We start from the raw sequence: 20605 nt of genomic DNA, 5'->3' as shown, positions 1-20605 counted from the left end.
AAGGTTGGAGGCAGGTATGCACCATTCTGGGATCCACCAGCGCTGCTTAGCACAGCTCCTACTTCCCCCTTTCCTGAGGGCCCCTGAAGAGAGGGGAAAACATGTTACATGCTCAGTGATGTCTAGTCCAGGAATTTTATGAAATGATGTATCTCGTGTTCCTTATCTTCGTCCACGCAGGTCCGCAACACTGACCCCAATGATCCAAATAGAGAGATGGTGGTTCAGTTATTAGATGACTTCAAGATCTCAGGAGTGAATGGCTCCCGTATCCTTTTATAGAACAAATGACAGAGCACAGAATTGAATTAGTATAGGAGTTTCTTGTGCAGCTCTCTTGCCAGTGGAAGTGAACAATGTCCATGCAGCTGTTTTACTGTCCAAAACAAATCTCCAATAACACAGACCTCTCCCAGTGGGCCTTATAGCTCCCTGCAGAGAATAGGCCTGGAATAATCCATCACCACGTAGGTTGTGAAGGACAGTGCTGCTGAGTCATGATTTAATATGCAAGACAGCATGACTGCGCTTGATTAGAGCTGAGTGGCACAGTGTTTTGGGGTTTTCCTCTTTCATCCTTGACCAGGCCACATGCAGCCTTTTATTAAAATCCCTGACTAAAAAATAAAGCATTGTACGATATCAGAGATTTATCTGCTCGTGCTGAATGCAAACTGTAGGCTTATAATTTAGCAGCATAGGTGAGCTTCTAACTCAGAGGGTCTGCTTTGGCAGCCTTACAGGCCCAATATAGTTTCTAAAGCGCAACCTTATGACCTGCTTGGGAGCTCTTAATATTGGATTGTCAAAGATCCCATGTATGTTTGTAGTATCAAGAACAAAGGCAGACTCTCAAGTGTTTTGCATGACATGAAGCACTTTACTGGGGTTCTCCATAAAGTGTGTTCTACAATTCTGGCCCCAGAACTTTCCTTTGTACCCTACATCCCTCCTTTTCAGAATGAGTGACTTTCATTTACTTCGCTGGGAGTAATATTGCAGAGGGAGAATCCGACCCTAGATTGTAGCTTTCTAATGTTTATAGCTAAAGCGAAACACAGGACAGCACTATGAATAAAGTCCAGCTCTGCTGCTTAGCTGCAGTGGGAAAGCATATTCTCTAGAGAGCACAAAATCAGAGCAGCTCAGTCCATTGCTGCAAAGAAAGTGATGGAAACATTCCTGTTAATCTTTCCTTATATAAAAAGAAGAGTCTTAGAGTCTAATTTCGACTCGATGCTGCTCCTTCTATGTTGCTTTAAATTCAAGCAAGAAGAATGCATATACACACTACCTATGAGATGAAGAAAAATGTCATGAACTTTAAGAGCTAGGCTTTTGAACAGCAAATTCTTAATATTGAATCTGTTGCAGAAGTGGCCTCATCAGTTTATGCCATTTTTACCTATGAAACACACAGTATTGAAGTTCGGGCCTGTGAAAAGAAAAGGAGGACTTGTGGCACCTTAGAGACTAACAAATTTTTTTGAGCATAAGCTTTCGTCAGCTACAAGTAGCTTTAGGGGGGGGAAAAAAAAAAGCTGGGAGAGAAATAACGTGGCTTGATTTATGGATTGAGAATTCAGCTCTTTGGTCAGAGTTCAAATTTTGCTATAAAGAGATCTGGGGCGAGAGCCAAGATCATTTGGGAATTTGTCGGCTCAGCTAGGCCGTGTGTTTAAATGCTAGCAGCAGTTCAGACATAGCCCATTGTACAGATGGCCTCTTCCCAGAATTTGGGATTACTGCTATGATAACACCGTTGCTCCAAATGAGCTGCATTCTTAGCTATTTGAAGTTTTATATTGCCACTAACAGTGCCAGTCATTGTTTTCTCACACATTTGCTGCTCCAAATACGTAGACGGCTACCTGTGCTTGGAAGGAAAGGGAGTTGGTAGGAGCTGCAACATCAGGAGGCAGAGGTAGTTTCTTGGGGTTAGATTTATTTTCAGCACTGTCTAAGAATCCTGGGGGCTCTTTGGGTCAGGATGTTCCACTTTCTCCTTGACCCTACTGCAGATATCTGTATGGTGTTTGAAGTTCTAGGGCATCATCTCCTGAAGTGGATCATCAAGTCAAATTACCAGGGCCTTCCACTCCCATGTGTCAAAAGAATCATCCAACAGGCACGTTCCAGCTCTCACTGAATTAATACCCTGACCCCAGTGAGAACTGTTTTGTGACTGTAATTGCTTTTCCATCAAATGCAGGGAATGAGACTTGAAGACAAATTCATAGTGGTACATGTTTTCACAAAATAACTAAAATAAGTGGTTTCAGTGGTCAGTACCTGCATTCTGTTTAGCTGACGAGGTCTGCTTTGAACAGTGAGTGTGCGTAACATAAATCCCTGCATGCTAGCTATAACAATTTAAACTTAATAGCACAAAACTGGCTGGCTTGGCTTTTTACCCCTTCCCCTCTAAATCTTGTTGTCCCTGGGGGGAAGGTAAGTCCCCTCCCCTTTCCCACAATGAGTAGTTCCCTTTATAGCTTTATAAGCTCACTCTTCACTGACTGCAGCACTTGTTTATGGGGGAGAAGGAGGACCATGTACTTTCCCCATACCCTTGTAAATAGCTAAGGGAGAAATGTTTCTGGGGAGGTCAGATGGGAGGGAGAAGGCTTAGAGTATTAAAATTCAAGGAGCTTAATTCTTACATACCTGTAGGTTGAGGAATAGAGGCGAAGATAGCATTTTATTATAATTGCCTAGTTAAAGTTCTATGCAAACTTCCTTTTAACTCAGTAGTAACCATGCTCCGGGATAATGGCCTTGAGGTTTAACTTAAAAGAACTTCCTGTTTGTTACCTAGATAACTATAGAACTTCTATTATTTTCTCACCCTTTCACATCTGGTTTGCTCATTATGTGCATCTTTGAATATCTGTTTTCTTCTCTCCTATGTGCAGGTTCTACAGGGTCTGGATTACTTGCACACGAAGTGTCGGATAATCCATACAGATATTAAACCCGAGAACATTCTGCTGTGTGTTAACGAACAGTACATCCGCAGGCTGGCTGCAGAAGCAACAGAATGGCAGAGATCTGGGGCGCCCCCTCCTTCTGGCTCTGCAGGTGCTTTTTCTATGGAAAACTTGCAGAGTCCAAAGAGATTGTAATTGAGCTGACAAGGGAAAATTCTCTAGTAGTTGTCTCAGCATTGGAAAGCAAAGGAACAACATTGCCAATCATTTCTATAAAGCCAGTTGTAAACTGCAATACTAGTCATGTGTTCCCACAAGAAGCTTGCCAGTGTAAAAACAGAGTACATGATCATTAACACCCACTTTTAATGTTGGTCTGACATAGATTATGTGGTAAAATAGTCATTTATATAGTGCTTTCTGTAGGAGACTTTGAGAGTGCTTTACAAATGTCATGTTATTTTCTTAAGCGCTGTTTTGAGTGCATGTGGTGGGTCAGCGCTCGTGTGTGTTCTATAAAAGCTTACCTCCTTGAGTGCTCTAGAAAGTGGAAAATTCCTTTCTTTATAGAATTCTATGGATGTATTTTGGCAAACTCTTGACGAAATGATATGAGCGCTACCCATTTACCATCTTGCAGGACAGGCCTGAAAAGGGATTAAACTGTTAGAAGTGCTTTCCTGGTTGTGTGAATGCAATATGTAGCTTATGGCAGAGGCCAGGCTTCATTCTTGTTTGGAGTCTCCACGTACATTCTCAACGCTCCTCCTTGGCATCTTCATATGTGCCAGTGCACAGTCCCCAGGAACTGTTGGTTGCTGGCAGGCTCTATGATATGCAAAGTGCAGCTTCCAACTGAGGCCAGCACAGTACAGCTTGGGCTGGCTAGGCGAATAGGCTCCCTCACAGTTTTGGTTTTCTGACTGCCAGGGTCCCAGTTGACATCTTGGCTTAAGCAAGGTGTACAGTGCATGAAGCAGATATCCTATCATGCTGTTACACGCTTTACGTCCCCTTTTTCTGGTCACCAGTTAAGTGAGTCTGCTGTCTAGTCTGGTTAATTGAAGCTTGACTCATCTAACAAATGTTCTGCAGTCTATTCTTTCTGGCAGGTTGCTGCTATCCCTTTTTTGAGAATTGAGGCTTTCAGAATTGGAGGATGCACTTGAGTTTTGTTTCTAATCCATATAGAAATAAGACACTGATGTATTCCCTATCTACATAGGGAAAGAAGGAAGCCATCACTGTTTATTCTTTCAGTACAGTTTTACATTTCAACAGTACCTAGTATCCACAGGGAAACAAAATAGGCTCTGTGGAAGATGTTCCTGGCTTCCAATCATTCTTTCTTTTTGCTCATGTGATATCTTTATTGCAGTGTGATTGCAATCTATAATACAAGCATACTAACTTATTTCTCTTTCTCTTCCAGTGAGTACTGCACCTCAGCCCAAACCAGTAAGTATGGTAACTTTTTTCTTCCTTTATAAGCAAGTGTAAATGTGTGCGGTCTACATACATTCAGGTGTACAGCTTGTTTAGAATTGTTTTATGCTTTTGTTCTATAATACGGTAAGTGGTAGGGAATCCTACTTTGAGACCCGAATAGAAGAACTTGAAGTGTGAACAAGTTCAGTGTATGGCTGTTAACACACTGAACATTTAAATTTCTGTGTTACAGGTACAGCTAGTCACAGAATGATGTCCAATTACAGTAGTTGTACAATACCAGCTTCCCAAGATCACTAGCATTTTCCAGAGTTCAGTGTTCCTCGAGCATCATCAATCATTAACTGTGGTTAATGAGGCTGTGTGCTATTAAAGTGGCCCAAGTGGGATGAAGCTTTTAAAAATGAGTGATCTTTAGTAATGTCAGCTCTTTTGCAGATATGAATCTGTTCCATGTACTATGACAAAGCTGTTGCTATCTAATCAGCATTTGGCCTGTGAGAGAGAGGTTGCATCATCAGAGTTTCCATCTCAAAAATGCCACCAGGATTGATACCTGTCATGGCATTCCCAGTGGATGGTCCCAGGATTGCATGGGTTACGGAGACTGAACTCCCTTCGCTCTTTCAGGTCAGGATGGCCTTTTCAGTTCAGGGCTGAAGCCCATTGGCTCAGCAGTAGGTGAAGGCCTTCCCAGCTGCAGTATCTGTTCTGTGGGTGGGACAGGACTTTTCAGTCTCCAGGGTTGTCAGGTGAAGACTTCACACAAGCTCTGAAAGAATTCACTAAAAACTAAAACCTGACTGTAGCTTGGGGTTTTATTAGAATAAATACCAAGCCAGATGTGTGAGAGAGTTGTCATTTCCCTGCAGGCTGACAAAATGTCAAAGAATAAGAAAAAAAAATTGAAGAAAAAGCAGAAACGGCAGGCAGAGCTACTGGAGAAGCGAATGCAGGAGATAGAGGAGATGGAAAAGGAGGCAAGCCCTGTACAAACACAGCCTGAAGAGCAGGAAGAAGCTCGGAACCCTCTTGAGATGCTCTTAAAAGAGAGCCCACCTGATGAAGGGGTACCAGGAAACCTGGGTATGGATCCAGAATATCACATGGGCCTGCATGCAAGTGTGTGTGTGTGTGCTTAAAAGCACAGTAATGTTCCTTCAACCACACTGTTAAAATTGCAGTGTACATCTCTGCAGCATCTCTACTGGCCTTGAATGCTGGCCGCTGATCTGCAGTTGAATTGCCACCGCATTCCACTAACTCTGTATCCATGCTATGGATAGTAGTCTACATTGCAAATGCTGTAGTGTAGATGCTTACAGTGACAAAGGCATTTTTCTGTCTCGTAGTACATCCACCCCACCCCAAGACTGTAGTGAGATCAGTAGAGGAATTTTTCCATTGACCTAGCTTGGGGGTTAGGACAACCTAACTATGCCACACGGCGCATTAAATTTTTCACAGCCCTGAGGGGTATAGCTAGGTTTACCTAAGTTTTTAGGTGCAGACCAGGCGGCGGCTATTCCAGTATAGCTATGTCAGTGCAGCCATGCCAGCATAACTCCATAGTGTAGACACAGTTTACGCTGACAGAAGGGGTTTTTCCATCAGCGTACAAACACCACCTCCCCAAACAAAGTTCACTATGCCGACCTGACCCAAATTGTAGCTATGTCAGCCAAAGAACACTTCCGTTGACATAGCTACGTCAGTCAGGAGTTAGGTTTTTTCCACACCCCTGGCTGATATAGCTGTGTTCATCTAACTTAAGTGTAGACCAGGCCTGAGTCTGAGCAGGGACCACGGAGTCTTGTGCTAGTAAAAATGGATTAAAGAAGCATTGCATTCAGCTGTTCTGTGCGAATGTGCTAGATTTTTGGGCTTACTTAAGGTCTTGCTATAGCTGTTATTCAGTCCATGTGTTATGTTTCCCTGTCCCTTAAGAATCTTCTGATTCTTTCTTTTCCCTTTCCTTAGATGAAGTTGCCCATGTTCAAGAGCGAAGTATCCTAATGGAAGGCAGCATGGAAAAATGCATACCGGAAATCAACTGCAACGGCATGGTACAAATGACTGCCTTCTCAGACTCCAGCAACCAAGGGTCTGGGAGGCTTGAGGAGGACCTTCATAATGCCAATGACTGTGATGAGCACCCTCTGGCACAGGAAGAGGACAGCTTCCATAGCTGTAATTACAGCCAGCGTAACGGAGACTCGGAGAACAGGTCACAAGAAGTAATGTCGGACTCATGCGTGCCCTTAATTTCTGAGGTGCTAGATTCCATGGTGTATCAGCCAACTTCAAGTGAAGAGCAATCGTTCAATGAGCAGGAGATCAGCCAGTTGCAAGAGAGTATACGTGCAGAGATACCCTCAGAGGATGAGAATGAGAATAATGGCCCATCTGAGAACAAAGGTACCAGAGGACTCCTTTAGGAGATCTGTCCTTTGGAGTCTGTAATGTGGCATTAATAGGAAGCTTTATATTGGCTGACCTGACTCTACCTGAGGCCATCTCTTTGAGCTCTGTCCTGACATCACTCTCCACTCTGATCTGCCTTTGGGGATTCCACTGTTGCAACCTTGGGTTGACAGGCAGTTATGCCTTTTGATGTGATGGATTCCAGAGTGTGTAAACTGCTACCCTGCACTCTCATCCAATTCACTCTGTCCTTCCCAACTTTAAAAAGCACCCAGTTACTTTCTTTTCCAAGTATGTTTGTTTATGATCATAGTCATACCTTAAATGGGAACGTTCCCCCAGCTCCCTCACTCTCGTTCAGATATTTTTGTTTTTTAAATATCTGTACATAAAGAACCGTATTGTACATAAAGAATTGGGTAAGAGTGCAGGGTTGCAGTTTACACATTCTGGAATCCATGACCGCAAAGGCACCGCTGTCTGTTCAACCCAAGGTTGCATCAGATACCTAAACTAGAGTGAGAGAGGAGAGGGCTGACAGAATATAGGGTATATAGAAAAGCTTGTATTGACATCTCAGTTTTTGCCATGACAGGGCCCAAAATCAACTTTCCTCGCAAGGAATAGCTGGGCTTTACTTTTCTAGCATAAGTTCCTTAAGTAATATTCCCTTCCAGAACAATAAATCCACTTCAACGAAAGTGCAGGTGGGGAGGGATAGTTTTAAACTTGTAAGGAGGAAAAGGCTTCAAGTTTGTTATAGGGTTATAAAAACAGAGATAACATACTATAAAACTAGTTTGATGGCAGATTCTGTATAATGCAGAAACAAAATTCTTTTGAGACATACCTAAAGGTGTGACTTGGTATAATTTAAATCACATAGATCCCTCAGTTAAACCATGGCTCCTTTGAGTCAGGGTCAAGTCAAAGATCTCAGCCCAAAATAGAAAACTGGGAACAATCCTTGTACTTCTCTTACCTTGTCGCATTACCCCATTAAAATGCAACCAGGGAAATGTAAGTGAATGTAAGAGCTAAAAAAGAAATTTCAACACAGTATCAAAACTCGGCCTGTACTGAGTCTATTGATGCCTCTCTGGATTACTAGAGAACTGCCTTTCCTGATGCATTTAGGAATCCTTACTAGATATAGTCATTTAATGACTTTTTTTCCCCTCTTTTTATTTCTCCAGTATATCCATCTTGGCTTGTTCTAACTGTACACTTTAAACTTTGCAGCAGTTGGCATTGCTGCTCTGGGAAGCAATGCTGCCATCCTTGGAATTTAACTCTTGTAACTTTAAAGAAGGCTTCTTTAGGGTTGAGGCTCTCTTAGACACTATCAGAACCTACCAACTCTGCAGAAAGCGTTCTAAATTCTGCTGGTGACTGCACTGTCAAACAGCCAGTCTTAATAAAAACTATTTTAAAAAAGCCAAGCTAACAGAGCTCACAAAACAGCCATCTTCCTGCACTTGCACATCCTCTGTTATGCTAGGATTCAGTGTCTTTTTTATTGTGCAATACAGGGGGAGGAGCTTTTGCACATATGTATACTGGGCAGAATATACTAGTTAAATCAATTTACTATCTTAATGCCCTTCTGGGGGAGCCTGGGGGGTTAACAGATATTGACTAGAGTTGATGGTTTGTAGCTAGACTGCATGGCGGATAGTTCTGATCATTGACCCGTATCCTTCCTGCACAGAACGATGCCTGTGGGGTTTGGGTGGCAGATGGTGGCCCTGTCCATGTGGATTTAATCAGCTGTTGTGCATATTGCATTTAGGGAAATCCACTGCTGGGAATTTTCTCCTTAATCCCCTTGAGCCCAGGAATGCAGATAAGCTCAAAGTGAAGATAGCTGACCTAGGAAATGCCTGCTGGGTGGTAAGTGTAAACCTTTCAGTGTTGAGTGACCAAAGCTACTAATCGGTTTCCCGTTGCCTGGGGGTGGAGGGGGAAGCTGAAGAAGACAATCTGTATTTACTTTAAAATAAAAGGTGCAAAATGTCTATGGTTCACCTGCAATGTCACGAGGGATAAAACTTAATACAAGGATTAAGTTTAGACTGTCCTCCTGATGTTCCTCTACTGTACCTTGTTGCAGCTAGTTTTGCAGCCTGTCAAATCATACACTCTGAGGGAACCGTTTCATTTGTGATTTCTGAGCATGTAAGATAAACTGTAAATAGTTTTGGCCTTTAAAGGCTGTACTGCAGTGCTTCTAAATCCGTTTGAAATCTCAAGCAGGAAAGAACATCTATTTAAATGATTTTAAATAGCAAAACAATTTGGAACGGTCTTTAGTCTCTTGAAAAGTCCTAATTTCAGGATCCTCTGTTTTGAATTGCAACTGTTGATGAGGCAATATCCTAGAAGAGTGTTGCTGCTCTGCTTTAGGTGTGTGCTGCAACACACCGTCTAGTAAGGGGGAAGGTTGGACTTCTGAAGTAACTGACAACTGCTTCTCAGTAGCGATTAAAATAGAAATGTCTCTCCGGGTATATTAATGTAGGTTATTAACCTTTATTTAGAACTTGTTTACAAAAGCTTTGTCATTCACTTAACTTTGCACGATCATGATTTAGTCAGGTGTCAACTTGAACCCTCGATCCGCTAGCATTAGTGCCGAAATTGATAGCTGTGAAATACATCCCGTTTTTAAAGATGATTCCTAGTGTTTAGGCTGCACATCTTCATGCCTGACAAAAACTGTTGGTGCCTGAGAGATGTGAAATAGGTTACCTGTCAGAAGTCACTTGGTAACATTCATCACACTCTTGTAGTTCAACTTTAAAACTGACGTTCTCCACAGCTGCTGCTACTGTTTGCCATCATCTGAATTGTCAGGCTATTTTGTCTGAGGAAAAGTGCCTCTGGTTAGGGCATTTTAATCATTGTTGAAATTTAAGAAACCACTTAATTGAAATGTAAAAACCAGTCTGTCATGTTTCATCAGCGAGATATCTCGGTAAATAGCACCTCTCTGGTCTTAGTTGAAGGAATCTCTTCCTTTAGCAATTTCAACCAGTTAATAAAGTACCTTTTTTAAAATTTTTTTTAGCACAAGCACTTCACTGAGGACATTCAGACAAGGCAGTACCGGTCCCTGGAGGTGCTGATAGGATCTGGGTATAACACCCCAGCTGATATTTGGAGCACAGCCTGTATGGTGAGTTTGGCCATGCAGGGTGGACCCTCAACATTCAGTAGTTGCAGAGAATTCTGGGAAATTCCAGCATGCTGTGTACTCTGTGGACCACAGAATCATTTTTGCTGGTTCTGGCTATAATGGCACTTTAGAGAATATTCTTTTCTTCTCATCTTCAGGCACTGATTTTGGTTGGTATCTGATTTCATTCCTCCTGGGGACACTGATCTGACATCTCTACGGAGAACTCCCCTGTTAATTTTCAACATGCTATTTAAAACTAAAGATTTATAGCCAAGTCCCCATGTTCTGTGTGGCACATTAGACCTAAATGTGGCAGGAACCTCAGAATTTGCAGAAGTACCCTTCTAAATTTTCCCTATACAGCCCACAACCTGAGCCAGTTCAGTATGGTGTCTCCTGTTTGTTTTGATTTCTGTTTTACACTGTCTTCAGATTTCAGACTTTCATTGTATTATAATGAACAGACTCCAACAAGAGACTGCTGAATTGGAATTAATTTGCAAATTGGATACAATTAACTTAGGCTTGAATAGAGACTGGGAGTGGTTGAGTCATTATACTAAGTAAAACGATTTCCCCTTGTTTATTCCCCACACTGTTCCTCAGACGTTCTTGTTAACTCCTGGAAATGTGCTGGAAATGGCCCACCTTGATTATCACTTCAAAAGGTTTTCTCTCCCCCACCCCACTCTCCTGCTGGTAATAGCTTATCTTAAGTGATCACTTTCCTTACAATGTGTATTTTTTCATGGTCTGTGTGTATATAAATCTCCTCACTGTATTTTCCACTTTATGCATCCGATGAAGTGGGCTGTAGCTCACAAAAGCTTATGCTCAAATAAATTGGTTAATCTCTAAGGTGCCACAAGTACTCTTGTTCATTGTATTATAAATTCTTGTACTGAGGCATAATACATGACACACTCAGTTGAAGAGAAGCTGGAGGCTGTAACAGTTTGCTAAGGGGACTTGAGGGTCTTGGCAATTGAGAGAACATGTGAAGCAGTTTGAGGTTGTGGGATGAGCTCACTATATGTGGATGCCCCTTTTAAAGCAGTTATTGGCAATTGTATTAAATTATATTCCATATTTAACACCCAGTTTTAGTTCAATAAGCCCATTGTTTCAGGCTTTCTGCCAACTCAGGAAGAAAATGGTCAGTTTACACTTTGCTTTTGGGCATCTTTACAGCCATTAGAACTACAAACTTACTTTATTTGTAAATAAAAGCTAAGATGGCAAGCAAGAGGGGATTCTGCAGTGTGTTCCATAATCAGAGCATAGAAAGCCCTTAGTACAGTTACCTAAAGACACTAAACAAGCTCTTAAGATATGAACACTGTAGAAAATGCAGCTTCATTCTCAATCCGCAAAAATCTGAGGCACATCAAAAATCTAAACTTTGGAGGCAGCGTAAAACAAATAGAATTTGGGATCAGGACAGCCAGGAAACACTGTCTTGCACTGGCTCAGGTTGTGGGCTGCATAGGGAAGATTTAGAAGATATAGTGCTACATCATTCTGTCTCTTCAAATCTAGAAGTAGAGAATTGGAGAAAATGTGCTTGGAAGGTGGTTGCAAACAGCCTTGAACTTGGGGAAAATGGCCTTTTTGGAGGAAGCTTCATGAAAACAGCTTTTTAGCTCAAGTATCCTATGTGCTCTTGGTAGCTAACTACCAAAGCAAAATCTAGTCTAGGTGTAAAGCTGGTGAATTCTTGGTTATGTACAGTATCTTAATAGTTGAACTTCATCTTCATCTTGACACATCATTTTGCCATGATCCAGCTTTGCTTAGTGAGATGATCTTATGAGATACACTAATAGATCTGTCGTAATGTATGGCAATGTGCAGTGCCTTCATCACAAAAGTTCAGAATGGATCTTAATGGCTTTCTAGGTTTCACAAGGAATTGTTTCCCCTTCACATTCAAACTGCCACACCTACTCTGCAGTACTCATACATAAGTCTAACAGTGACAACTTGAAAAATGATTCAACACATTTTTTTCTTGTTTAGGCCTTTGAACTAGCCACAGGAGACTACCTGTTTGAGCCCCACTCTGGAGAAGACTACTCCCGGGATGAAGGTGAGTGTGTCTAGGTGTCTACCCTTTTTAAAATGGAATACCAGCAAAGGTGGTGGTGGGTGGATGGAGAGAGCTTTGTGTTATTAGTCACTGAAGCAGAGGCTCCTTGCTTGGGTACATGTCTGCTTGCTTGAGTAAAGAAGTCCCAGGTTAATTGTATTGGAGGGAAACTTGAGTCTTTAATTTCAGGCACTAAGCAGTAAAGGTTCAGTTTCTGTTACTGGATACCTAAAAAACACTCCCTTGTCTTTACTGCTGCCTCTTTCACATCTGTTTTAAGATGGGTACCTTCCTGCTCAAAATAAATAGGATCTAAACAGCTTTAATCATTTTCCTCTGCTCCTGATCTGAACCTTGTCTGTTGTAAAATTTATATACACAGGGCCGGCTCTAGGATTTTTGCTGCCCCAAGCAAAAAAAATTGTTGGCCACTCCCGCTTTTTTTTCATGCCCCCTCCCGGCCCTGCCTCCTCCCCCAGGCATGCCGCATTCCACCCCCATTGCTTCCTGCGGCTCCCCCCGTAACCCCCTGCCCTAGCTCACCTCCACTCCGCCTGCTCCCTTGAACACGCCGCTGCTCCACTTCTCCCCCCTCCCTCTCAGGTGAGGGAGAGGCAGTGTGTTCAGGGGAGTAGGTGGAGCGGAGGTGAGCGAGAGTGGGGGGGAGGGCAGGAAGTAACGGAGGGGAGTAGAGGAACTGCGCCTCCCCCGAGCGCGCCGCCTCCCTCCACCCAGGCTTGCCACACAGTGCAGCAAGCCTCGGAGGGAGGGGGGAGAAGCGGAGCAGAGGCGACCTGGGGCAGTGGGGGCACATTTCTGGGGGCGGCATGGCCGGCACCGGAATGCCGCCCCTAGAAATGTGCCACCCCAAGCACCTGCTTGTTTTGCTGGTGCCTAGAGTTGTCCCTGTATATACATAATCTCTGATTTAAGATTCCATATTCCAAATGTGCTTGGTTAAGCTATTGACCCTCTGAGTCAGCATTAGACATAGATTAAAGACCTAGTAGTACCTCCACAAACACATGACACTGAACTATTTATAATATAAATACCTCTTAAGTAGCGCTTTTCATCCGTGGATCTCCGTATGTAAATCCCTTTATCCTCACTTACTGTCGGGGAAACTGAGACACAGAGAGGGAAAGTGACTTCCCCAATAGCACACAGCAGGCCAGGGGCAAAGCAGGGAATAGAATACAAGTTGTCTGAGTCCCAGTCTAGTGCTCTTGCCACTGGACCAAGTTGTCTCAAAGAAAGGTAAATAAAGTCACCATCTCTAAATGTTAGAAACGTGCTATAGCAACAAGTGAAAATTTTACATATAAATATGCAGTGTAATGGGAACTTTGGCTAATAGCTAATCAGAGTGTAGCCTTTCCTAGTGTTACCTTAACTTTCTCTTGCCCATTTTAGAATTTACAGATAATGGGTTTGCTGCTGAGCTATGACTGTACTGTGTCCATTTCAGAGCTCTGAATTTCAAGCAGATGCTATAAGGCTTTTGTTCAGAAGAAATACAATTTTTAAAACGGAGCTTTGTCTAGTAAGATGTTCAGCACCACACCTATAATTATTAATCATGGACAGTTTCATTGATAGCCGCTGGCTTTGTTTCACACTTTAAATAGATAGACCTTACGTGAGCAGTGGAATTAGCTAATATTTCATTCCATTTCCCAGTAGTTTAAATAGAGGGAACACTTCTGGTGCCTCTACCACTTGGTTCTGACTTTCTGTTGCCATTTGCTCTGTACTGCATACATTGAAGAAATAACTCACCTTGTTTTCTCTCAATGGACTTGTCAAGAATTCATGGTGCAGCTGCTGTTTCTGTCACTTTAGTCCCTCTCTGTAAGACGACTCCCTAGGAGTAGTAATTTCTTTAAATCCATGTTTAGTTTAACAAGTAAACTTCATTTAACGTTTTTGTAGATTTTTTTCTGCATTTCTTTGGATTGGTCCGAATGTCTCTGAATTGGTCCAGAGGCATCTATTTGCACCAGTAAATTCCCTTGACACTTATAACAGGTGCAGTCTGTATGCTGAAAAGCACAATCACATCACACAGCTGGTGTGTGTAATATATGTAAATCCCCCTGATCTAGGAGTCTCTGAGCAGCCTTAATAGGCACTGGAAAAATGCCAAATCTGCATCAGTGACAAGAACCTCTTCCAAACATTCCAGAGCAGTTTTCCAGGGAGGAAAGTTTGCTTGGATTAAGCTGAGAAATTTCATGCAAGCCTCTTCTCATGAAATTTCCAGCCCAGTTCAGTAGTCAGGGGTTCTGATAAGCGTTCCAAAGATCACAAGCTTTTTATCTGGACTGCAGGTTTTTTGGTTATCCCATAACTGCAGTTTATAAAATGATCAATTTATATCTGCTCCTTACTTTTTCTTTTTTTCACCCTGAATATAGTCTTGTTTAAAAGTCACCTGCAAAGGGGAACGTGTTGCTGTTTTATTCTTTATAGTGTATAAAGGCCTCAAAGGTGTTTAGAAATGTTCTGCTTGTTTTACATTATAAATATCAGGTCTTGTCTACCCTCATTGGGATTGGTTAGGGTTTTTTGTTTGGTGCAGGACTTTTCAGGCAGATGGAAAGCTAGTGACATTACATTCGTTGTATTAACAGTAGAGTATAGAGGCTCCAGAAAAGGAGCTTTGTGCATCCACATAATATACATAGCATGCATGGTCAGAGTCCCTAAAGCACTTACAACTTGAATAGACAAGGATGGAAGAGGAAGTGGAAGCGAAGAGACGTGAAGTGACTTTCCTGTGGCACGATTGTCTTGTCTCCTGTGGGCTATAATACTTTGGTCTAAATTACGTTGTTGGGTTTAGTGTGTGGGTAGTGGGTGGTGTAGGTAGCCTGTGATATACAGGAGGCCAAACTAGATCTCTTCTGGCCTTAAACTCTGATGCTGGCAAAGCAGTTCAGTGACGGAACTCAGAGCAAACCTAATTCTCAGAGTCTCAGCCTAGTACCTTATCCTAGCCCACACTGCTGTCCATCACAGGACTGAAATCAGAGCAGTGTGGACTGAAAGTGTTTTTAGTCTCTGTTTGAAATTGGTTTAAATTCAAATTTCAAACACTTGGAAGAAAAGCTCTCAACTTTTCAGGCACCCTTTTCTCTTCAATTGAGGGGTGAGTGCCTCCAGGGTAATTCTTTAGACTCAGAGGACTCCTCCAGCATAACTGAGAGACCAAACTGGATATTCCTGATATTTCTAAAGCGTAAACCACTTGCGCTTTATACATCATAAAGTTAAAATTCCTTCCCCTTCAGCAGATCACCTCTAAACAGCTCCTCTGTCCCACAAGATTGTTGTTGAAATAAGCCTTTTACAGCCACTTGTCCTTTCTCCCATCTTTCTGTCCCTTTTATTTTATTCTTCCCCTTCTGTTTTAGACCACATTGCGCATATTGTAGAGCTTCTAGGCAGAATTCCAAGGCACTTTGCCCTATGTGGGAAATATTCACAGGAGCTCTTCGATCACAGAGGTAGTATTTTCCCCCCACCCTTTCCTCCTCCAGGCACCAGGGATGCAGACAATCAGGAGACGGAGCATCCACACCAGTTTTTTGTTCCACACCAGCCCACCTATCAATGAAGAATAGGGTTCCCCAGGTCCCTGAGTTCCTAGAGGGCTGGGAACTACAATCCAAGGATTCTCCTAGTGGAGGAATCTAACTCTGGATTTCATCCATTCCCTCCCAGTTAGTGAAGAAAACAAGAATGACAAGTTTTCCAAATAGAGGTGTGCATGCTGCTCTCTCTGTCGGTGCCCAGAGCTGTTGCTCTGTATGGAGTGCCTTGTATTGATATCTGTTGTGTATGTCTCTCTTCTTTCTGAAATGTTTTGGAACACACAGATCACATTGCATTGATCATAGAACTTCTGGGGAAAATACCTCGCAAGCTCATTGTGGCAGGAAAATATTCCAAGGAGTTTTTCACCAAAAAAGGTAAAAGGAAGCGGCAAGTTTTTTCTAGGAGTGCCCTAATGCCTGTTGCTGGAACTACCAGGTAACTAGACCACAGCAAAGCCATAATCTTAAATCTTCTGGCTGCTGCACCAAAGATTCCCACAGGACCAAGGTGCTGCTCTGTATGTGTGTTCTTATCTGGCTATTGAGTGCATACCAATGCTCCTCATCTCAATGCTCCCCAGCCATAAGCAGGTTGGAGAGCACTGCTGTGGTCAGCTTGTCAGCTTTGTGGGCTGATTTGGCATCATACAGTCAGTTTTTATCAACAAATGGCTTTAACGTGCTTTTGAATTCCTTTGTCTAGACAGCTTTGCTCAGCTCCTGGCCTACTACTCTAATTCTGCCAGAGCAGCAGTACCCTGTAGTCATGAATATTGAGGTCCTGTTTCAAACCCCAAAGATTGTTCTTCCATGGATTTTCTGAAACGATACAACACTATTTGAGGAAGCGATAGTCTGCTGAGCAATAGGAAGCTGGCAGAATTGTATTAGCCAGGCCGAGAATCTCTTAGAGTAATACTTTTCTGGCATGATGAGGGCTCTTTAAAGCTACCTCGTGGTTAAAATGCATCCGTCTTCTCTCCTTTGGGTAGAGCATGAGGACTGAAGTATGTTGTTCTCTGCTGTCAGGCAGCCTTCACATTTCGCAGTCTGAACTGGAAACACCTGTCTGCTACATGCAGAACCTCTCCCCTCAGACTGGTTCTGAGTGTCTGCAAGTCAGTACAAGTAGTGAGTGGCCTTGTGTTAGTGTCTGTATTTTTTAGTTATAGTGACTAATCATGTTGTATTGAAACCGTGGAGCTGAAGTAGGAGGAGAGAGATGGGACCTTCTTGTAAAACTGTCTGACCTCCAAGGGCAGCTTTATAAAGAGGGAAACTTGGGTTGTTAAAATTCAACCCTTTACGCCCCTAGACAGCATTTACCAAAGCAACACCAGAGTCCTGATACCTACCAGAGTAACTTGGTAACCCCCTCTGGTACCATTGGTGACTTACTGTTGATGTATCTGATTTCGTTTTCAGGGGATCTGAAACACATCACCAAACTGAAGCCCTGGGGCCTTTTTGAAGTTCTGGTGGAGAAATACGAGTGGTCCCAAGATGAGGCAGCTGCATTCACAGACTTCTTATTACCTATGTTGGAGCTGATTCCAGAGAAACGGGCTACAGCAGCTGAGTGTCTCAGGCACCCCTGGCTTAACTCCTAGGGCTTCAACCCAACACCGCAGCCCTACACTCTGGTTTACAGCATAGCATACGTACACCCAGGTGTTCCAACTGCCCCTCCCCAGATCCATTTTTTCCCCCCTTGTTCCTTTTCAGTGTGAAGCTCTTCCTTCAAGGCTTCCAAGATTTTAGATAAATTTAACCTGTTCAGTTGAGTTTGCTTATTTGATTAAGCGGAGACTCTTCTCAGCCAGTGGGCATCCTGTGAGCTTTGCCTTGATTGGGCTTTGCCAAAGATTAATTGACTGACTGGAATACAAAGTTGCCCCAAGTCTCTTACCTGTTAGCGTAGGCATGAGTTGATCTGCATTAGTGTATGTTCCCTTAACTAAATTACACCCATGAAGGGGATATGAAGATCTGTGACTCCATCCTTCGCTCCCTGACTCCAGGAGTCAGTTTTCCACTGCACGGCCAGTAGCCAGCAGGAGGATGTGAAATGGCAGATTGGTACCTGGGTGATAACTTGAAATCCTCCACCCATCCCCAGGTGTCTGTTGTGTTTCTAGGGTGACTTCCCACATTCTTTCCAGTCAAATAATTTTTCTTTAGTTTTAGCCACTGAATCCTATGAAAAGCTGCATTTAAAAACTATTTTTAATACCATTATTTTTCCCCAGTGTTCAGATTAGTTTCTGAATTCAATGAAACCTGCTACGCTCCCTCAAATGCCTAAGCCCTTGGACTAAAACGTCACATGGACAATTTAAAAAAAAAAAAAAAAAAAAAGCAGAAGCTGGGACTGGTTAAATGCACAATCTGCAGAATAGATGTGTGCGTGCTTTGTTGGCAGAGTGGTAGTTGGATGCAGGCAACTCTTCCTAGACGTTTGAGTGAGCTGTAAGTTTTTGGGGTTTTTTTTTGCCCATACTGGCACTTCCTTTGCTTTCCCTGAAGTTGTCATTGCGTCAGTGAGCAGTTGGTCTTCCGTCTGGAAAGATGGAATGTACTTTCTCTTATTTGGACCATTCAGTTGTGAAGAGGGGCTGGTGGTATCTGTGTGTCACAGCCACACTGTGTTCTCTGACTTTGAAACACCACATTTCCAAAGCTTAATGTAAAGATTTCTACTGTGTTAGCTTGCCTTAGGTGCTGGCCTTTAGAAGTAACTTCCCCAATGGGATTGCCTTTTATTTTCTGAGACAAATGAGTACTTGGGGATTAACACAAGGACAGCTGAACTACCTGGTTTGGCTTTTTCCTGTAGACACAGGGTCAGCTTCTGTTTCCTAAAATCACCCTAAATATGGTTGCCCCAGTAGAATATTATATAAGGTTTTTAAACTTCTCAGAGGGGGCTGGGTGTAACAGGTTTGTGGGGGCGGTTATTTTAATGCAAAGTTAAAGCATTGTAGTGTTTGCTAGTTTTACGATGCATCTCTCCTAGGCTTTCCTAAGCGATTACAGATTCATTGCGTCCTACTCTAAAGCAAGGTTTTGGCAGGGTAGGGACTTGAACAGCCCTTCCTCACCATGGACCAAACAGGCCTTTGGGATCAAGAAGTTCTCAGAGGACAGAAGCTGCCTCAGGACTCAAACTCCCAGAAGGCCAAGAAGGCACTATTTGAGACAGTAACACCAAAGCTGCCAGTGAGGCTGTTACATGTCACTCTTGTGTGTGTGTTTGAAATCTCAGTTCATCGCAACCTTCCATCCACAAAAGCTGGTGTCCTTATTTAATCCACTTTAAAGGTATAACCATCTTGCCCTATATTTTCTTGCTTGTCCAGCCTAACACCGCCTGGGCCATTGACGAAATCCAGGCTGCATGTCCATTTAGGGGTTCTTAAGTCAGGTTCTCTATGCATAATCTAAGATTAAAGGAAATATACCAAAACAGTTTAAGACTGCTGAAAGATTTTCCTGGAATCTGGAATTCCTTCCCCAGCTCCAAGCGTCGCTTCTTTTTCTGTTGTAAAGGGATTACAGACAGGACTGGACTGTGTATTGCTGACCTTCTGTTTTAATACTGTGAAGACTTTTTGGAAGGGTGAATGGAACTTCTGGTGGCGTCACTAGAGCTCACCCCGCCCTGTGCATTTCCACACCCTGGCTGACCTAAAGGAATGAGATCCTCATAGAGGGGTCTGCACGTTGGGTTCTGAGGTATCCGTTCCCCCATCACCGCCAGAAGAGGACTTTTTCCCTCTAGCTCAGTAAAAGAGCCAGCTTGTGGGTTGAAGACACAGAGAGGCAGCTGTCAGGATTCAGTCTTGTCCCTCGTGCTCACTCACTTGGGGTTCACTAAACTTCCAAATTGCCATAAAGTGCTCACTAAAGGATTTGTACTTGCTGTGTTCGTCTAAAACCTGAAGGAAAATACATTTTTATTCTTTCTACTTGAGTGCATTGTCTTTTCTTTGTAAATGCCGTACAATAAAACAGATTATTTAATAACCCACATCTATTCTATTCCTGATATGTTCCCTCGGTAACTTCATTCAGAGCCATTGTCTGTCCATTAACTTTTGTATTCTGCTAGAGTAGGGAGCCAGGGTTCACGCATTTAGTCTTGAGACCCCATTCACATGCAGTATTGTGTGATCTAGGTAGATGAAATCACAAAATGAGTAGCAAAATCCTTATTTTGCTATCTTCTAAACTAGGAAACACTAAGACGTTGCTATAATAGTTTGTCCCCTTTAAATAGCCATGTGCCAAACTTTGCCACGGTTTTCCATTTAATAGTCCCTAATAGGGAGCCTTAACTGAGGCATCTAGAGCTTTCCTTACTGTAAAACAGGTTCTTGAACTTCATTGCACCACCACCCCCTTTTGACAACAAAAATTACTACATGACCCCAGAAGGCAGGGACCAAAACCTGAGCCCCGCCAGGCCGGGGGGGCCAAAATCCGAGCGCTATTGCCCAGGGTGGAGGGGGATCCTAAAGCCCGAGGGCTTCAGCCCGAGGACAGTAGGGGCCTGTAACCTGAGCCCTTCAGCTGTGGGACTTTGGCCCTGAACACTGGGGCTTGGGCTTTGGTCCCGGGCCCCAGGATGTCTAATGCCAGCCCTGGCACTCCCATTAAAATGGGGTCACAACCCACTGTTTGAGAACCCCTGCTGCAAAAGAAGTATGAAATTGGAAGATCAGGGTGCAGTCTTGCTGGAAGGGACCTGATTTCTAGCAGCTGTAAGGAAACAAACTTTAAGTTCAACTTTGCTTTGTCAGTTTTGGATTTAGAGCTGGCAGTGCTGTCTTTAAGATCCCCAGATCAGAAGAGATCACAGTCCTGGGCAATCTGCAGAATGTGAATATGCAGAAGACTGCTGCAAGTGGGTGTTCTCAGTGTGACATGA

General features: G+C 43.0%; 1 protein-coding gene across 2 annotated transcripts in view; it reads left to right on the top strand.

The window, feature by feature from the left end:
* Positions 1-19705, top strand: part of SRPK1 (SRSF protein kinase 1) — a 45502-nt gene extending 25797 nt beyond the window's left edge. For both annotated transcript variants that reach the window (XM_077839067.1, XM_077839068.1), the window contains exons 6-16: positions 181-268; positions 2022-2128; positions 2916-3081; positions 4363-4388; positions 5252-5465; positions 6360-6797; positions 8596-8696; positions 9874-9981; positions 12004-12073; positions 15958-16050; positions 17101-19705. In XM_077839067.1, coding sequence (XP_077695193.1) covers positions 181-268; positions 2022-2128; positions 2916-3081; positions 4363-4388; positions 5252-5465; positions 6360-6797; positions 8596-8696; positions 9874-9981; positions 12004-12073; positions 15958-16050; positions 17101-17285 — 1596 coding nt within the window. In that variant the 3' untranslated portion in view covers positions 17286-19705. The remainder of the gene's footprint in view (positions 1-180; positions 269-2021; positions 2129-2915; positions 3082-4362; positions 4389-5251; positions 5466-6359; positions 6798-8595; positions 8697-9873; positions 9982-12003; positions 12074-15957; positions 16051-17100) is intronic.
* Positions 19706-20605: the final 900 nt, after the last annotated feature.

Source organism: Eretmochelys imbricata, chromosome 21 (assembly GCF_965152235.1).
Source record: "Eretmochelys imbricata isolate rEreImb1 chromosome 21, rEreImb1.hap1, whole genome shotgun sequence".
NCBI lineage: Eukaryota > Metazoa > Chordata > Testudines > Cheloniidae > Eretmochelys > Eretmochelys imbricata.
Note: the sequence above shows the minus strand (reverse complement) of the source record. Positions and strands in the feature narration are given on the sequence as shown.